At 34.3% G+C, this 21,058-nt stretch overlaps 1 protein-coding gene across 23 annotated transcripts in view; it reads right to left on the reverse strand.

The window, feature by feature from the left end:
• Positions 1–236: 236 nt before the first annotated feature.
• The window catches only part of LOC127853540 (sushi, von Willebrand factor type A, EGF and pentraxin domain-containing protein 1-like), a 46,822-nt gene continuing 26,000 nt past the window's right edge, over positions 237–21,058 (reverse strand). For 17 of the 23 annotated variants that reach the window (XM_052388113.1, XM_052388120.1, XM_052388114.1 and 14 more), the window contains 11 exons: positions 20,312–20,488; positions 19,602–19,778; positions 18,609–18,782; positions 7,938–8,114; positions 7,071–7,247; positions 5,789–5,910; positions 5,108–5,440; positions 4,557–4,758; positions 1,817–1,986; positions 1,356–1,477; positions 237–1,253 (listed from right to left, as the gene is read on the reverse strand). In XM_052388113.1, coding sequence (XP_052244073.1) covers positions 1,001–1,253; positions 1,356–1,477; positions 1,817–1,986; positions 4,557–4,758; positions 5,108–5,440; positions 5,789–5,910; positions 7,071–7,247; positions 7,938–8,114; positions 18,609–18,782; positions 19,602–19,778; positions 20,312–20,488 — 2,084 coding nt within the window. In that variant the 3' untranslated portion in view covers positions 237–1,000. The remainder of the gene's footprint in view (positions 1,254–1,355; positions 1,478–1,816; positions 1,987–4,556; positions 4,759–5,107; positions 5,441–5,788; positions 5,911–7,070; positions 7,248–7,937; positions 8,115–18,608; positions 18,783–19,601; positions 19,779–20,311; positions 20,489–21,058) is intronic. The other 6 variants (XM_052388117.1, XM_052388106.1, XM_052388099.1 and 3 more) reach the window with 5 other exon arrangements.

A 21,058-nucleotide genomic window follows, 5' to 3' on the forward strand; every position in this document is an offset into this window, starting at 1 on the left:
GTGTCGCATATTTGCGGACATGATATAATATGTTAAGGTCTCTAGTTTGCATCTATGTCAGTTACTTGTAAAGTGTCAACCGGTGGTCAGATGTTGATTTGGCTGACATGCATTTAATTGTCAATTAGAAAATAATAGCCGATGCAGATTTATTAATAAACCAATAGTTCAAATATGACGTTACTTAAATACATAATACATAAAATATGACATTCTTACATCCATAACTCAATTAGTAAAGTTCAGTAACGTATACGTTTTATGCAAACAAAAATATACAGGTTAACATATAATTTTAAGAACGGTTTATATAAAGGAATAATTGTAACAATGTTGATAGGGTGCATTAGAAGCAACTAGATAACAAAATGACAGCGATATTTTGCCATTATGAAAACCTTCCCTTTTTTCAGGTCTACAACAAAAAAATTGGTGAAATAAACGAGCGAGTTGTGCGCGAGTGTACAACATGCACGTGTAATGTTGTACATGAGAGATTATAAGAAGCATCCTTAAACTTACAAACTTCATTTCCAACATTAGTGTGTCCATATCGCCCGAGTTTAAGTATATTGTAGAATGACTCAATAAGCGGCACAATCGAACACCAAGTATTGAACTGTTGCATATGTTAACACTGGATGTTTAATACATTTTCTCATCATCACCCAATACACAAGCTACAATAATATTACAACATGTGTTATAAGTATGGAAACAATCATGTTTAGTACAGGACAAAATCAACACATAAACTGCATCGTACTTACACATAACATCACACAAATTATACAAATGGTAAATCCATTGCAAGTAATATGATTACCGTTGGGAGAAATTATATATGATTTTCTATCCGAACCCAAACATCTTCTTCAAATCTCTGTACATAGGTATAAACATCCGACACGTTATAAACACTGTCAATATTCGATTCGGATTTTCTCTGCTCACCATAATTTTGTACATTTCCCAAGACCCGATTTCGAGGATTGGTCGCTTATTTCTCCACATCCACCGACAAGTCTTCAATCTTTGCGCTGTCTTTTTTGTCCGCCATTTGTATTTCATCACTGATCGTGTATCTTGAGCAGTCATCAGGAGGGTTGATCTGCTGGTACAGGTGACAGTATTTCTGGCTGCCATCAGGAGAGCAGCACTGGTAGTAACCCTCCTGGAGGAGTGATGCAATGGTGGAGTTCTCAAACTCCGCTGCTACAGCCCCCGGATACTGAGACTGCAATTTGCTGAACCTGAAAACGTTGTATTTTCAAAAATAGTATGAACAAACGGGTATCGCCTGAATCAAATAAATGACTTATTTAAATTTACTTGAATCAAATATGCTAACTCACATGTAGCAGCATCTTTGTTTGATCCCGTAGGCGCTGAAGAACCAGGACTCGTAGCATGTGGTGTGGGTGAACTTGGTTCCGATACCAGGTAATATCTCATCTTTCCGAGTAAACGTGTAATCCTTAAACATAACAATGAGAATGAATACAGCCACTACTCTATATCTGTATCTTGGTTTATGTTTTTAAGCTCAACGGACATACAAAATAATAAAGCATATCCTTGAAGTAGGTCTTATACACAGGCAATCTCATTTACAAATGACGAACAAATGAGGAAATGGCCTATTAGTAGTGTTTTTTCTTGGTAACTGTATATGAACACACTTCATTCAAACCTATTAATATAGTAAATATAGTATATTGTACTAAATAAGTCATCAAAAATAATTAAGATTTTAGGTCGTAATGTTGTCGTCTTCATAAACTTATTGAAACTAATATATGATAACATCTCGTACCTCTAACATAAGCACCTCCTGGCAGGGACAGGGTAATGCATAGACTAGCTGTTCCGTAATAAAGCTCTGTAATGTGTAGTTATTTGCCTTTACAAATTGCAAACATCTAGTCTCGTTCAACATGGAGACTGTTATAGCTGTAACGTTGTACAGCCATCGACCGGGGAACGCTATAAAAAATTCAAAAGATGAAAAATTCAATATAAAAATCATTTATATAAAATAATAAATAAAAAAGCAACTTTTGAAATAGATGATCGAGCTACAAAATAGAGCCTTTTCACAACAGGGCAAAATTGATAAGAGCGCAAAGTCATGTGACTCGCAGAACTCCAGAACGAAACTGAACGTGTATAAATCCAATACTCCCGCGCAACGCCGCCTCTGATTTCAGCCTTTCACTTGTTTGAACATTCGGCGATTTAACGACTTAAAAAAACACAATATGACATTGTCAGAATAAGTTATAAATATGTAATTCACATTATAAGTGTCACTACATTAAACAAATTGTATTGAATAATTTAATAAAGTACTTGTTTTTCTCAATTTTTTTACACATTTGACACGCTTTGTTAGAGCTTTTTTTATCGCGCTGTTTAAAAAAAGATCTATCTTGTTTATTGATACATATGTGGTTAAGTAGCCCCCGTGTTCCGGATAAACCAATTATCTCGTTATGATCAGATACTGTGCCGACAAATACTAAATAACAGCATGGTGTCATAAACCACCCGTGGTAGATGTCTGGTCATTGAACACCATATTATGGTACCCCAATGTCTTATCGTGGTAGCAGTATTACGTAGTCATTTCTAAGACTAAGGTAACGCCAAATACTCGAACTAAATACTGTATAGATATTAGCCAGTTTTAATCATAATACTACAGTGAATGCTGAACATTCGTCCTAGCCTATTTTCCACACAGGCGGACATTCGTCCCTATGTTTTTGACAACCTGAACATTCGTGCCTTCGTTATTTTGACAATGCACATACTGGTTCCTACATAAATTCGACAGCCTGGACATTCGTTCCTTCGTTATTTGGACAGCCCGGAGATTCGTTCCTCAATAATTGCTATCCCGGTCATTATTATCAAATTTTAACAAAATAATATGGCACTCTGGGCATTTAATCCGGTATTTTAATATGTCGTTATTGAAATAGTTAAAAATAATGTTCCTATATTTTGTGTATATTTTATATTGTGTATATTGTATATTGCTGTAAGATTGTATCGTGATCATGAGAATGATAACGTTAAAAAAGAATCGAATATATCGACTTACACTGAGATCTGTAATTTGCCAAAATGCAGAATTCTGGGCGTTAAAACTATGTAGGAGTAAATATATCCGGTATGTCAAAATAATGTTGGAACGATTGTCCGAGGATGTCTAAATAGCATGGGAATGAATGTCCGGGTAGTTAAAACAACGTATGAACTAATGTCCGCCTAGTCAAAATTAGCGTAGGAACAATTTTTCCTGTGAAAGAATATTCGGAAACATGCCTAATACTTATATATACATTTGAAATATTGATTAGCTTTTATTCTTAACCCGAAACCTATTTAGCGGGGGTACCGGTAAAATAAAACTCCGCCCTTACATAGTCTTATTAAGAGTGTTCGTTAGTGTATGGAAGAACACGATTAAAACAAGAATTTTCATTGACCACAACGGGGTTAAAGAATGTTTCCGAAAAATCAAGACACACACACACACAAGAGAAATGTATGACGTTCGTTTTTTTCTCCTGTATAAAAGAATTCTTCAATATTGTATTTCACTGTAAAAGCACATTAATAAAAGTTGAACGAAAAATGACAAAACATGTATCATGTGCATTTTCTATTGCTTTTTCTTATGATTGAGTCAACACACATTTTACACGTTCAATCGTTCGTGAAAAATAGTACAGACAAACAAACATAACTTTGAGAATTTACGTTATATAATAACCTTTTGTATTTTACGACTTTTGTATATCTTTGTTTTGTGAAATTATCAATGTTTATTTTTCAGATCACTTTTGCTTTTATGACAATGGGTATCTTGCATTTGAATCAAAATTGAATTAAATGTATATACACGTATACACTAGTGGTACTATATACTATGGCTTTGAAATATGACTTGGGTGTGAGAATGTTTATTTCATAACCCCTCATCAATTTATTGACTAAACAACACATCCATGTATGCATATGTTTGCCGTAATTGTAACCAGTGTCAGTGTTCATGAAAATTCCGAATGAAATTAATAAAACTAAACTGGTTTATAATCATCGATATGCTCCGCCGAAGATCTATACACGTTCAACCTCGTTCTGAATTTCGACGCGTCACGTGATATCTAAAAATAGCAACAGCGGTAGTATTGTGAAACTGGTCTATTGATATGTTACTCCAGCAGCTGGACTTTTACTTCTTTATATTAAGATGTGTAACCAAAAACAAATCCCAAAGTTATTGCATATTATAGATTAATCTTACACATAAACACTAACAAGTACCTACTATAACAATTTTGCGATTTTATTGTCTCATTACAAATAATAATGTAGATATTAAACTTCAAATAAAACAAAGTCTAAAATGTCTGTACTCCTTACGCGTTTATGAAAATGTGTAACTGTGTGTATCTTCAATGAAAATAATCTGAATAATATTTTATCACACTTAAGGATGGCGTCCGCACTCACAACATATAAAAGTGATCAAATAAAATTACATGGGTTCACGTTGGATTCCTTAATTAGATTTGTAAAGTTGTTTCTTGTAGACAGAACGGATGCGGAATAGTCCAAATGCGTGTAACCACTGGCAACAGATACTTCCGGTAATGGTCTGATGCTGAACTGTTCTCTGTCGTAGTTGAACATAATGTACGTAAACATACCGTCTGTCACTAATATAACCTGCATCGAAAGGTTCTGTAAACAAAAGAGCATACAACAAAACTACATTACAATTGATGTGCTAAAAGAGAATAAAAAATATTGACACTATAAGAAAAACATTATAAATGCATCTTTAAATAAATGATAACCATATTTAATCTTCCTACAATGAATTCATGTTTGTGGCGTTTTTTAACTAAAGTACTCTAATTTTAGGCGTGGATATATGACAAACTTCACATAATTTGTATCACAATAGCGCAAACAGAATCTGATGTACTGATATTATAATCGGTTAACACGTTGTTGTGTTCTAAGTTGAAAGCCATACAAGTATTGATAAGCGTCACGAAGATAAATTACAAAGTGCTTTGTGATTAACCTGATGATTGACGAGTTCATATCCGGGTTCGTATGGCGAGTGGACCGTCACGTGTTTCCACGTGGCGACCAGGGCCACACTGACATTGAACTCAGTTTGGTTGGTGTATTGGCGAACGCGGTCCTGGATGTTTAAAACGTCAGCCTTGTCTCTCTCAGTTAAAACGTGGATCCACAGTCCACCATTAGATATATTTCTGCTGTCAATGTCAGTCCACAGCGGAGCAATGACGATATGTTTCTGAATGGCAGCTGTCCACTCGCTGGGAGTTTCGCCACCATATTGATTGTAGAGTGGCTGGAAGTCGAGAGCGATGAACCCATTCATGCTTGGCTGGAACAAATAGCAGCAACAAAATGGCAGCTCGTTAAAGTGACCAAATGCTAATTGTATAGTACTGAAAGTCATAATGAGAAATATTTATAATTTAATTTAATCATAATGTGCTAGCTTCATCTAGGTAGGGTCGGTATCCTCTATTCCATGGTACTTGTTTTAATAAAATACTACTATTTATGGATGAGAACAACGTTATAATAAATAAGGAATTGACACCAGCTAAAGAACAATATTGAATGAAACATTTCGTAATTAAGAACTGTTTTATATGCTAACTGTTCAGTTTCCATTTGTTGAATACGTGACGTAAAAACGATAGGAACATTATAATAAAATTGATACCCTGAATAACGTGTAGTATGTTCCAAAGTAAGGAAACCTGTTGGGTATTTGAAATGTATCCAAGATGTTGTTGTCACCATTGAATCGTGATCCATTTGTTTCAAATGAAATGATCACAGGCTCTAAAACAATGAAAATCAACATTAACGCAGAATCGATTGAAGTGACATATTGTGATGATGACTCGACCAATTGACATTGTCAAATAACATAACTTAAAACGACTTTACAAACCAAGTATATATGGGCAAGAAGACCACAAAATGATTTGTTTAAACCAATAACTATAATACATGTACACATACAAAATTAAATACAATTTTGTTCCCAATGACGAGCTTATACACAACATATATTGAACCTACAGTTAAAGTCTGAACAAAAGCAAATCGAAGAAGAATAAATAGGTATTACAGGAGATTAAATAGGTTTTAAGAAGTGTCATAGCATGTGTCAAACGATTAACTTATGCATACCGAAACAATCGAGAAAAGCATTACTCTGCACAAGTTTAGGCGGACATGAATAGTTATAACTTTCCATAATGTTTACACAACGAGCATGTTCACCACATGGGTGTGGTTCTAAACAGTCATTGATATCTACATAATATAACATTATATATAGATGTTTAAATACACAGATATTCAGTGCGAAGCCAAAGGCGCTCGACTTTGACTTTAAAACGTCTTTGAAATGTGTTTATTCAATAATCAAAATTGTATTTGAATTAATAGGAAATACATTAATGTGTGTTTGTTCGGTAGTATTTTTATTGATGTATTTGTGCTTAAAAGTCGGGAAAGTGTAAAAATCGAATACATATTTATGAACATATTCGCTTACGGATTCATTTAAAACACGGTCCACTATCATTATGCGCTAAGTTCCTTTATGTCACCAGCAGACACTTGGTGATAACCTTTTGACACTGCACTATGTCAGACTGACGTGCAATTTACTATGTATAATATCGTCCACTGTATATTACCATTTAGGCCACCATTAGGCCAATTGTTTTATCTGATAAATCCACAAACTTAAACGTCACGTGCTTGCTGTTGTTATTCAATGACATAAATAATACTTGTATGTATACGTGTTATGATTGTGTATTTATTCGAATTGAATCGTTTTTGAATACTATTATATAATGTTTCATCGATTTTCTCTGAAAACAAAATGCATATGACATTTTCCTAAAACGGAGTTTCGTCATGCCACCAATCATGTCACTATTGCAGGATTTTGTAATGGAATGGTTCAACTAAAATAAGATGACCTTTTATAGCGCAGCTTCCATCGAGACCCCTCCATGATCCGTTCGAAAGGCATTTAGTACTGCTATTTCTTCCAGTAAAATGGTATCCAGTAGTACAGGAACAACGTCCAATCGATCTGAACGTAGTGCTGGTAGCTATACATGTGCCGTGTGCTAAATCAGGAGGAGGTCCACAGTCTGTTGAAAAAAACTTATTATATTAGACATATAGAGACATGTTTCATTTGCAATCTTATGCTCTGTATATACATTACAAATAAGCATCACCACGCTTTGAAAAGCATACAGGAATTGATGTGTGTTTTGAAAGTGCGATACAATAAGATAAATCTTGTTTTTCACAAAGCGTTAAATTGGTATAGCTAGGCTTCAATGAAAGTTCAAGAACCCATCAATGTATACAAACTGACGCGAGTGTGAATGGACTGGTTAAAGGTGGCGATACAAATAATTCATATGTGTCTTTTTATTGCGAGTCTTTGGAAATTCTCGTAGTTTTTACAGTTGATGACTTGTCAAAAGCCAATGACTTCGAAACACAATGACTATGGTGTGTTTTTCCTTTTTTGTAATTTAATAAAACATGTAAGTAAATTACCTTGACAAAAACAAAGATCAAAATAAGTATTGGTAAACAACCCCATAAAACATTAGAAAAATAAAAGAAAAATATCTGTATTGTCCTTTGAGGCTTTGAGGCAAGATTAGCAAACTCTATTATGCTAATTCGGTTAAAGAAAGTCAAATCGTTCTCTTTTTTCAAAACGAAATTGTCAATGGAAATGTATTGTTTAAAACACAATTATAACGTGCAGTTAATAGCGTGCTTCGTTTACATCGTCCTGTGTTTTAAACATATATCGTCACCTTTTATTTTGCAATTTGGAACTTGTGGTCGCCATGTAGATAATGCCGTACAGATTGATGTGTTTGCTCCCACCAGCTCGTAGCCATCGTGGCATGAAAATGTTACCGTTGACAAATAAACTGTGCCGTTTGAAGTGTCATCATGGCGATTTGGATCAGCGAATGGATTTTCACAGTCTAAAAATAACGATTTTGAACTCATGCGGAAAATGTAAAATCGTCTACTGCGGCGATGAATACAGCATCGCGTATGAAAAAAATAATCAGACAAAGAGATAACTTCATTCAGCTGAATACATAATATTGCATGACACATGTTCGATAAGAATTGGGAAACCCGCCACTCTTGTCTGATTAATATATGTAACCGGGTCGACTTTCTCCCGATTTGTTTAGTGGTTTATAACCCTTACCTATTATTTTAACATAATATCGTCCCATTGGTGCAAAAAGGTACCATGTGCCTTCTAATTTCAATGTCACACGGTACCTTTTTGCACCAAAGGGGCGATATTTTCTTGATCGTGGTTACATGATCAAATCGGTGAAAAATGCAAGCGGACATTTGCTTTTATGTAATAATCGAGTTCAAGTTCACTCTAGTGGTCAGTTTTGGTTCTTGTGTTTGTATTTTATTGTATGTTATTGAAAACGGTTGCAATGCATTGTTTTCTTGGTATGCCGTTTGAGGTTTGAACATCTTTAATGTTCAAATCATATGATTTCGCGAATGTTCAGAATTGCAGCAAATAAAAAAACACTTTTAAATAGCAACCTATACACTCAGTTGAAACTTCATAATATCTGATTGTATGCTCTAATTTACAGCACCAGTATGTTGAAAGGAGAGAGACGGATGTGGAGAGAAAAGGGACTCAATTCCATAAATTGATCCTGTCAGATTTTCTCTGCGATGAACTGATTTTTAAATATTAGTATGTTTTATTAAATAACATTATTGAAAAAAGTGATTTGTGAACTATAATATCTTGTTTATGATATTGTCCTGTTAATTGGGATAATACACACTCATAACCACGAGGGTTACAAATGGCGCCCAACGGAAATAACCCACGGATGTAGGACTCCCATCAGAAAACGCATTCTTTTTGACCATCGTCACCGGTATACAGCTGTCAGGTGAGCCTAGGCTACACTTTGTACATGTACAAGACATCACCACTCCTCGCGAGGATTTCTTCTAGACCCAGCACTTCATGTGAACAATTTTAAAAGCACACAACTATTGTGCAATCAGGACTTGAAACAGTGTTTCCATTTTAAGGCATTGTGTTGTAGTGGCAAAAAAAGAAAAACAACAGATTTGTAAGTACTATTTTTAGAGAAAATTTTGCAGTTGTTACAGTTTTTATTTTGGCCATATTTCATTATTTTCTTAAAAAAGGGGGGGGGGTTGAAAAAAACTATAACATCTTGTGTATTTCCATTGTGTATGATATTTTAAGTGTGAAAGTGTTTTTTGTAGAGCTTTCACAGGATTCATTTGTATTAATTGGTGGCCGAATACAGTATTTAATATTGGCATTCTTTTAATACTAACATTTCATTAATTGTCACATTGCTGCTATTTTGAATTTACTTTTAATACTGTTCATACCATTTCATAGTGTTGCAACCGTTTCAGTTATTCAATTGCTGACCCATAATCCATATTTTCTGTTGTCGGATCTCTGAAAAAATCCATGATTTTGGTGTTCCCGGTTATTATCTGGAATATCTGTCCGTGTTGACCTTGAAGTTTACAATTTGGACCTGACATTTCATGACTATTGACAAGTAAATAGTTCAGTAGTTTTTATGATGTAGCATTAGAATTGTATTTAGATTGTGTAGTTGTGCCGACTATAAAAATAATTACTTAAACTCCTTCAGTTTTCGAACAAAAGTATTTTATTGCAGTATGTTGTAATACATATGGTAATTTTTAAATTAATAAACAATTACTCAATCATTATCAATATTTATATTATTCTGTTTAAATTTCAGTTTTGTCAGATATTTGGCCAGAATAATATTACGTTCTTTTCAGAAATAAGAGTTCATACATATATATATGCAAATACATGTATGACCGACACATTTCATAGTTTGATAAAGTGTTTTGTTCATCGTACTTTGTTGTTTTAACACAGATTAGGATTATAACGTGTTTCTGTATACTTTAAATTGGGAATTTTCTGAACGACAGGATATATTACAAGCATGATTAAGTTTACCGTAAAGCTTTTCTACTTCATAATAAGCGCACCTTTTGCAATGCCGTAGTTACCATAAAGTTATTTAAAATAATTCAGTAAAATAAATCAAAGTCAATAATTTAATTAAATACACTTAAACTGAACTGTTAAAACAGATAAATATTTTAATAAAATTAATTTAAAAAAGAAAAAAGTTATTTAATTAAACTTTGCTTATTGAACTAGAAATTGTTCTTAATTACATTGATCATAGCAGTGATAAGTGTGTGCCAGTTATAACTTTAACATAAAGTATACCGCTATTACATTTCGAGATAAGTGAATTTTATTGTGAATGAATGTTATCATGATTGTACTATTTTGAGTTGTTTGAATTTTTATTTTTTTGTACAACAGGTTGTTTTGGATATTGAAATTTACCGCCATAGTGATAATCTTCTGCCATTCAGTGCACCACAGGTGTATTAAAGACTTATTAAAAAGTGATTTTGACTTTTATTTGTTAAAGACTATCAAAAGTGAATGACATTAAGTTTGTGTGCATAGTTAAAGACATTTAAGTGCTTACGTGGAAATATTTGTGAAATGGATCAGGAACCTGATGCGCAACAAGAAGACGGAAAATTCAACATGGCGACAGGCCATGAAGACTTAACAAAGGACGTAGTTAGGTTGTTGGAAGCCTTGAAAATGTTCGGTATCCAACCGAAGTGTGACACTCCACAGGATATGCTGAGGATTGCACAAGCGTTTGGAATTGTGAAAGATGAAGAGTCGGAACATGTTGTGCCTGAAGCGACTGAAGTTAAAATGGGACATCAATATACAAAACTGTCTACATTCTTCAGAGATCAAGGGAAAGGGGAAGTCACATGGGATACTTTCAAGTATGAGGTGAAGGCGACAGTTAACGGCAAAGTGTTAAAATCAGAACAAATTTCATTGGGTGTTCGACGTGCTGTGAAAGGAAGTGCTGGGGATGTACTGCGTCTTCTAGGACATCATGTGACTCTTGAACAAGTTATGCAGAATTTTGACAGCACATATGGTAGTATAGAGTCGCGGGAAAGAATAATGCGGAAATTTTATTCTAGCAAGCAAGAGACAGGAGAGTCTGTGACAGTATTTGTCGCTAGGCTAAAAGAACTGTTTGAAACTGCCATACAATTGAAGGCTTTGAAACGATCCGACATGGATGTGTTGAAAACTGTTCTGCATGCCGGATTAAAAAAGGATTTGAAACATCTGTCAACTTACCAATGTGACACGATAGTAGAGTACGATGAATTTAAGCGTGAATTACGGAAGATAGAAGCAGATATGAAGGAGTCATTGTGTGAAACAAAAACATGTAAACTTGCTGTAAATGTTGACAAGAAAGAGCAGTCTGATCTATCAGAAATGAAATATTTTCTTATACAATTGAACCAGCGAATAGAGCAGCTGGAGAAAAAGTAGGAAGCGCCCCAGTATTATGCAGGAAAGAATTATTACAGGGGTCAGGGTCGTGGTGCCTATGCAACAAGTAGTTACAGAGGTGGTTGTGGCACTTCTTATGATAGAGGCAGTGGCCGTTGTACTTCTTATAGCGGCAGGGGTTCTTATGCACCTAGAGGAAGCTTTAGACCTCAAAGCATGGCGTTCGATATAGAATGCTATCAATTCCATCAAAAAAGACATGTTATGAAAAACTGTCCTGCAAACGCAGAGGTCTTTTGTTTCAAATGTAGAGAAAAAGGGCACAAACATTTTAAATGCCCAAAAGTGTAAGTGCCTCGGTTACAGGGTCGAACATAGGTAAACATAGGATAGACCCTCAACGTGTTGGCATAACAAATGAAGCCATAGTTTATATTCATGACATCAAGACAACTGCACCTTTAGACACAGGCAGTTGTGTCAGTGTTTTATCGGAGTTTTTTCATAAAACTCAACTGGGAAATATTGAGATTCAACCTTTAAACACTCTTATGAAAATTGAATGCGCTGATTGAAAGAAGTGCCCTATATTGAATATATTGAAATTGATTTGAAGATTGATGAAGGTTTTCTTAGGTCTTCATTGAAACATTGTTTGTTTCTTGTGTCACCTGATACTCATTATTCTACCAGAGTACCTGTGATCATAGGCACCAGTATATTACAAGAATATTTGACTAAATGTCAACATAACTTTGGAGATACTTTTCTGCAAAAAGTTAAACTTCACACTCCTTGATACCTTAGTTTTAGGACCATGGTTATAAGAGAAAAAGACCTTAAAAAGAATAAAGATGGCATTGCAATAATAAGATGTGCAGTTCCGAACAAAGTTTTGATAAAGCAAAATGGGTGTTTGGAATTAAATGGGTACATTGACCGGACTGTTAATTACCCTGATATAACAGCATTGTTGCAGGAGTCAGAACACAGCAACGTGCCATCATATGTCGATGTGACACCGGCAGTTGTGAATGTGAAGTCAGATCAGACAAATGTTATTGTTACATTATCTAATCTGACAACCAACACTGTTGTTATTTTACCAAAAGCTATATTGTGTGAACGGCAACCAGTAACGGTTACAAAAGAGGAAAATTGCACCCTCAGTACTGAACATGAGAAAATAATTGACAAATTGAACATTGATGAACACCGAATATCGTCAACTGAACAGAGAGAAAAGTTAAAAGACTTACTTAGGACACATAAAGACATTTTGTCAACTTCAGAAAACGACATATGAGAATGCAACAAAATAAAACATAAGCTAGACTTAATAGATGAAAGACCCTTTAAGCAAAGACATCGAAGAATTCCACCTTCAATGATATAAGAAGTAAGACAACACATTCACCAGCTTTTAGAAGGGGGGATAATTACACCATCAAAATCACCATGGACAAGCAATGTTGTATTGGTAAGAAAGAAAAATGGTAATCTTAGGATGTGCGTTGACTATACAATGTTGAATGATAAAACAGTTAAAGACGCATATGCATTACCAAGAATCGAAGAAGTGTTTGGCTGTTTACATGGAGCAAAGTTTTTTTCTACTATTGACATGAAATCTTGGTATCACCCGGTTGAGGTAGAGGAAAGCCACAAGGAACGAACATGATTCACAGTTGGTGCCTTATGATTATGAGCGTTCAACAAAACGCCGTTCGTGTTGAGCAATTCGCCCGCCACTTATCAAAGATTAATGGGGGAATGTCTACAAGGTCTGAACATGAAAATCTGTGCAATATTTCTGGATGACCAAATTATATATAGTAAAACATATGAAGAACATTTAGAGAGATTAAACATCATACTTGACAGAGTGAAATCATGTAACCTGAAGCTAGCTGCTGAGAAATGCTCTTTTTTCCAGACAAAAGTCAATTTTCTAGGTCATGTGGTCAGTGCAGATGGTATTGAAACAGACCCTGCAAAAATACAAACAGTAAAGGACTGGCCTACACCTAAAAATGCGGATGAGCTTCGCTCATTTCTAGCCTTTGCGGGATATTACCGCAGATTTGTTAAGGATTGTAGCAAAATCACAAGGCCATTATCAGAATTGCTTCCTCCAACATCAGTTAAAAAGGGCAAAGCAAAACAGCATACACTTTGGAAATGGACTAACAATGAACAAGAGATATTTGATAAATTAAAGCTAATTTTATGCTCTCCTCCAATTTTAGCAAATCCTGATCTCAATAAATCATTTAAGTTGCATACTGACGCGTCAACAAAAGCTTTAGGTGCTGTTCTATACCAGACTCAAGAAGATAAGAAACGAGTCATTGCTAATGCAGGCCGCACCTTGAACAAAGCAGACAGAAATTACAGTGCCTTTAAGTTGGAATTCCTAGCCCTTAAGTGGACAGTGACTGAAACGTTTTCAGACTTCCTATCTATAAATCATTGTTCAGTAATTACTGATAATAATCCGCTTACTCATATCCTATCTAGTGCAAAGCAGGATGCAACTAATCAAAGGTGGGTAGCTTCATTAGGGCAGTACTCAGTTGATATAATTTACAGACAAGACTTGCAAAATACAGATGCTGATGGGATGAGTAGGTATCCATATGAACGGATTGTATATACCAATATAGAAATGGTAAAAATTGATGAACAAACTGTAAAGGCAATATGTAACGGTATGTTTACTGTTAATTCATACATTGAAACTTTGCCAATGGGCACTCTTAATTTTTAGGAAATAGATGAAATAGGTCAAGGACTTGCGCAAAATGAATTAAGAGAAATCAGAAAAATGCAAAGGCAAGATCAGTTCATTGATCGTTGGAGAAAATACCAAATAGATGAGACAATTCCATCTGTATTTATGACAAAACATGATTTGATTATGAAAAAACAATTTAACAATTTTAAAATTAAACGTGAAATTCTTTATAGAATAATATATGATGAAGATCAAGTGATAGAACAACTGGTTGTACCAGACTGCTACAAAAATGATATCCTTAAAGGAGTACATGACAATATAGGACATGGACATCCCGGAAAAGAAAGAACTATGAGGTTGATAACGGAGTGATTTTATTGGTCAAGGATGACATCTGAAATAGATAAGTATGTGACCAACTGTGATAGATGTTTAAAACGGAAGTATGTTGTAGGTAGAGCTCCACTTGTGAGTATTACCACAACATATCCGTTGGAATTAGTCTGTTTTGACTACTTGACTCTGGAGCCATCAAAAGGAGGCATCAGTAATATCTTAGTTATCACAGATCATTGCACAAAATATGCTGTTGCCTTACCAACAAAAAAATCAAACGGCGAAAACAACTGCAGAAGCGTTTTACAACAACTTTGTAGTGACTTATGGAATACTAACACGTTTACATTCGGATCAGGGTGCTAATTTTGAGAGTGACATTATAAAAGAACTCTGTAAATTAACAGACATTAAAATCAGCCATACAACAGCTTTTCATCCTCAGGGCAATTCAGGGCATGAAAGATTTAATCGAACCTTATTGGATATGCTTGGAACTTTGAATATTGAACAAAAAGAGATTGGAAAAAGTACATTGGACATCTTGTATATTCTTATAACTGTGTACCGCGTGACTCAGCAAGGTATTCGCCATATCAATTAATGTTTGAAAGAAAGCCAAGACTTCCTATTAATGCAACGTTTGAAAAAATCAGAGACCAAACAGTTAGTAAGGAGACAGATGGCTACATTAAAGCGCTGAAGGAAAGAATTGAAACTACAAGAAAGATAGTACAAATTCATATAGAAAAAGCCAAAACTAAACAGAAAAACGTCTATGACAAAAATGCAAAAACAGTCAAAATATATGTGGGAGTAAAAGTACAGTTAAACGACTGGCATTTGATGGCAAACATAAAATTGAAGACAAATATGAAAATGAAGTATATGAAGCTGTACAACAGCGAAGGGATTATATACCTGTATTCAATGTCAGAAATAAAGATCTTGGAAAAGAAAAAGTATTGCATCGAAACCATTTGTTTCGAATAGAGGGACAGGAGAATGAAAGTGAAGAACTGATTGCTGAACAGTGCAAAGAATATGAAACCGAGGTTTCAGTGAAACGGAGTTAGGTGACGTCACCAAAAATGATGATTCCGAAAGTGAAGAGGAAGCGTACTTTGTAGATACTACATTGGCACATGGGGACGCCCATGCTTCAGTCACAAAGAATCAAGATATTGAAAATCTGAGTGTTGATTCAGAATCAGTGTCTGGAACAAATGTAGAGTCAAATAATGTTACAGTGGGAGAAGCTGTAAGTAATCAACCTGAAGGGTTAGATACAATAGAGAATGTTGAGCACAAAGCTGATAATTCAGAGGCTAGTGAGGATATTGTACAAGATGAAGCGTCTGCGAATACAGGAATAGCATCTGAACATATAGAGGCAAATTATAAAGGAACACAGGATAAGAATAAGGGGAGATATGGTTCAGAAATAAATGCAGAAAGTTCAAGACAGGAAATATATCATGCAAGAAGTGTTTGCTGGGCCAAGTGTGAGGTTGAGCGCTCTATAACCAGGTTTAAACCCCCAATGCTTTGCATTGACCGTTCCAAGGCGGTGATCCCAGCTTTATTCATATTTTGTGTTTATGTTGGTTTGTATTGTGCTGTATTGTGCTGTTTTGTACTGTTTGGGCAATCGGTCACTTGCCTTAAATAAAGGACCAGCTAATTGTTTTTAATGAAAATTCAATACTGCTCCAGCAGCTGGAGTTTAACTTCTTTATATTAAGAGTAAAACACCGCCTGTTCCTGAACTTCGAAGATCTGAGATGACTAGAAAACCACCCGATAGATATGGTGCTTATCTTATGACCTCAACAACACCAGAACCACTAGAAAGTAAAATACAGACTTTAAATGTTTTACTTAATTCAAGGGTTTTGGAGAATATGGATGTTGAAATGGCCAATAAGTTAGTTGCGGCAATATTTATGTAAACAACTGACATAATTTGATGTGTTTTACATTAATTTTAAATTGGTGTGTAAACTTGTATATAGTTTTAACAATTTACAGGTGCATTGAAATGATTACATCAAAGAAGTTTTATATAGGCATTATTGTCTGATTATAATATTTGGTTTCATAATTAATATCATTTCACAACATGTTAATGTTTAATGCTATGTTGAGTATTGAATCAGTTATATACATGTCATAATATTGTTGTACGTACATGAATGTTTTAGATTGTATTGATGTTTAATTGTGATACATGTATAACAGTGTATTGCTTACAGTTAGTATCAAGCTGTCACATAGTATATGATAGAAATTGCGTTTATCTTAAATATGAAATAAATATAATTTTGCATAACTGAAGAAACAAAACAGAAACAAAAAGCATCATTAAAATATTATTAAATTAGTAATTATAGTTTAAGTTAATCAAAACAATATTAATATGAATTTTACAAAATATACTCAATGTAATTTTATGTCTTCAATATAAATGTATACAATAAGAAAACTAAATTTAATACAATGTAAATGATAAATAAATGAAATAAATATATTTTAGATTTTAAAAGACCTGCGAGGTCGCAGTTAAAAGGTGGGGAGGAGGAGTTCGGATACGTCGATGCAGTTACTATTATGTAGGGATTAAATGTAATGGGGTTGACATTGTTTAGTCGTTAAGATCTTGTATAGTATTATTTGTAATAAGTACAATGCAGTTGCTTTCAGTCAGTTCCTATAAGATAATTTATGGTAGACTGACGGTTTTGACAGATTGGGTAAATGGCGGAACGTTATTTCTCGAAGTGGGGGAGTATGTGACCGGGTCGACTTTCTACCGATTTGTTTAGTGGTTTATAATCCTTACCTATTATTTTAACATTTTCTTGAGTATGGTCAGTGGTCACATAAACAAATCGGAGAGAAAAGCAAGCGGACATTTGCTTTTATGTAATAATCGAGTTCAAGTTCACTCTAGTGGTCAGTATTGGTTCTTATGTTTGTATTTTATTGTATGTAATTGAAAACGGTTGCAATGCATTGTTTTCTTTGCATGTCGTTGGAGGTTTGAACATCTTTAATGTTCAGATCACAGGATTTCGCAAATGTTCAGAATGGCAGCAAATTAATAAATTCACTTTTAAATAGCAACTAATACATTCAGTTGAAACACAATAATATCTGTTTGCATGCTCTAACTTACAGCACCAGAATGTTGAAAGGAGAGAGACGGATGTGAAGAGAAAAGGGACTCAATTCCATAAATTGGTAAGGATCGTATGCATTGTATCATTTTGTTGAATGAAATATGTTTAACTCATTATTTGGAAGGTTTTTAATTCTGCGTTTCTGTATTTATGATTATTGTTGTCATTGTTGTACCTGAATCTTATATGAGCAGTTGAGTCGTATAACATACATGTTAAGGCCACTAGAACAGAACTATTGTTTTATTGTTGAGTATTTTATTATTTTATATATTTCAGATCCTGTCAGATTTTTCTGGGATGAACTGATATTTGAATATAAGTCTGTATTATTAAATAACATTACTAAAATAAGTGAAATTTGAACTATGATATCTTGTTTATGATATTTACCTGTTAATTGGAATAATACACACTCATAACCACGAGGGTAACATATATACTATATACAGGAATATGTGTTTTTTGTAAGTAACCATATTAGTAGTAAAATTGAAAACTGATAGAAAAGAGAAGATCCACTGCAAAAGCTGTTTTAATGACACTTACTTCACTTGTATGTATACGGGTTGTTATTGTGGATTTGTTTTTCGAATTGAAAATTTTATTTAAACTACTATGTTTCAACACTTTAATGTTGCTCTGACAACATAATCCATTTGCATCATTTACAGCTAAACACAAAGGATACACTAACGACGCAATTTGTTCTTGCCACAAAAAATGTTACTTATGCAGGTTTTGTCATGAAACGGGTCAAATTTAATAAGATTACTTTTAATAGTACATATGCCATCGGGACCTCTCCATGATCCGTTCGCGAGACATTCGATGCTATTTTGTCCAGTCAAAGTGTATCCAGTGATACAAGAGCACAGTCCAATAGATTGGAACGTAGTGTTGGTAGCAATGCATGTGCCGTATGCTAAATCAGGAGGATGTACACAATCTGTTGAAACAAAAGTATACCATAAGAAAAATAGAGATGTGTTTTATTTGCAATATTGATTTTTTTTGTTTATGAATGACAAATTAGCCACCAAACAATATCGAAACATCAATCATGTTCATATTGAATTGCAATGCCATATGTTACATCGTGCTTTGCACTCAAAGATATATCTTAAAATAAAAAAACTTAACAGTGCACGTTCCCATAAATTTATACAAACCTACTTTAATATGAATTTTCTGGTTCAATGTTGTGATTAAAAATATGCATGTGTATGTCTGTTTATAGCGAGTTTGCGTTAGGTCCAGATGTGCTGAAAATTGATAACTTATCTCAAACAGATGACTTGGATACCCACTGACCATGGTATATTCACTTTTACATAGCATTAGTATTTCTATTAAATATGTGCGAAATTTATCATCATCAAGACAAAAATTATAATGAGTGTGCTTAAACAAGCTCAGAAAGCAATGTTACAGATGCCCAGATCATTATCGCACTGTCGCAAATTACGATTGCCTTCGCTTTTACCTTATTAAATGTACTGTATAGTCTGAATCAAACGCTGTCGCACATTCGGAGGAATTAACCTGCTGATTAATAATATCAGAATCCATCCATTCCATTCTTAGGTGAGGCAATGCAGAATATTGGCATTCAATCACATGATTTATTTCTTTCGCAAACTTAAAATCGTTTTATTTTCATCAAATAGAAATGGTAATTATTGCATATTCCTTTGGCTAATATTATAAAAGTAGTAAAAAGCGCGTTACGTTTACTTCGTCCAGTGTATGAAATGTAAATGGTCACCTTTTATTTTGCAATTTGGAACTTCTGGTCTCCATTTTGACAATTCCGTGCAGCCTGATGTGTTTGCTCCCACCAATTCATAGCCATCGTTACACAAAAATGTTACCGTTGACAAAAAAACTGTGCCGTTTGAAGTGTCATCTTGGCGATGTGGATCAGCCAGTGGATTGCCACAATCTTAAAACACAATATTAAACATAAGCGCAAAATGTACAATCGTCTACTTCAGCAATGTACAAAAAGTCGCGCATGGACACTTTAATCGGACATGTTGAGTTACTTGGCTAAAATCACGACGTAATATGGCATGAGATATTTTTACCTAATCTGGAGAAAAGCCATACCTATCAAAATATATATAATATTCAGGGAAAATGTGTATTTCTTTTAAGGAAGTAGTCCTACTATGATGTTTAAAAACTGAGTGCTTAAATTAAAACCCAAAAAGGAAAAAAAGGCGTCCCAAGACAAACGCTGTATTATTTACACTAATATCACTTGAGTTTATACGTGTTGTAATTGTGTATTTTTCGCATTTACTTTTTAACAACTGCTTTTATTTTGTTCCATAGTATTCCCGTTGGTTTGACAACACAATACATTTAAATTATTAACAAAAACATTACGCCAACGAGGGATTTTGTTCATGCCTCTCATGATGTCACATATGCAGATGTTGTCATTAACCGGTTCAAATATAATACCATTACTTTTTATAGTGCAGTTGCCATCGGGAACTCTCCATGATCCGTTCGCGAGACATTCAATGCTGTTATTTCGTCCAGTAAAAGTGTATCCAGTGTTACAGGAGCACCGTCCAGTAGATAGGTACGTAGTCTTGGTAGTAATGCATGTGCCATATGACCAATAAGGGGGAGGTCCACAATCTGTTGAAGCATAAGTATAATAAAGAAATAAAGATACGTTTTTCGTTTGCAGTCGAGAGCTTTGTTCTGAAATACAAACAATCGCCAGTACGCTATTGCAATAATATAGCAATTGATGCTCATTTTGAATTGCGATATTGTTGGATTTATCATTTTTTGCACACGAAGGTGTAGAATATATGATTGTGCTTAAAAAAACAGTTCAAGTACCCGTAAATCGGCACAACTACACGATGCTGTGAATTGACTGGTTTGAGGTGATGATATAACATAAAGCATTTGCAAATATGTTTATTTTGAATTTATTTTGGTCCTGTTGTGTGTAGTAATAAGGACTGGTTATAAGTCACTGACTTGGGAAGATAATTATTGTGCTGTTCTTAGATTTTTCAGAAACTAACCTAACCTATGAACAATTTGCATTTATTAATACAAAGATCTAAATTAGTGTGCTCACACAATCCTATAAAACAAGCGTGAACGATTCAGAGAACATAATCGTAACGTCGCAAATAACAACACATTTGTATTTGCATTTCTTTTATTTTGGTCAGATCAAGTCAGAATAAA

Source organism: Dreissena polymorpha, chromosome 12, assembly GCF_020536995.1.
Source record: "Dreissena polymorpha isolate Duluth1 chromosome 12, UMN_Dpol_1.0, whole genome shotgun sequence".
Taxonomy (NCBI): Eukaryota; Metazoa; Mollusca; class Bivalvia; order Myida; family Dreissenidae; genus Dreissena; species Dreissena polymorpha.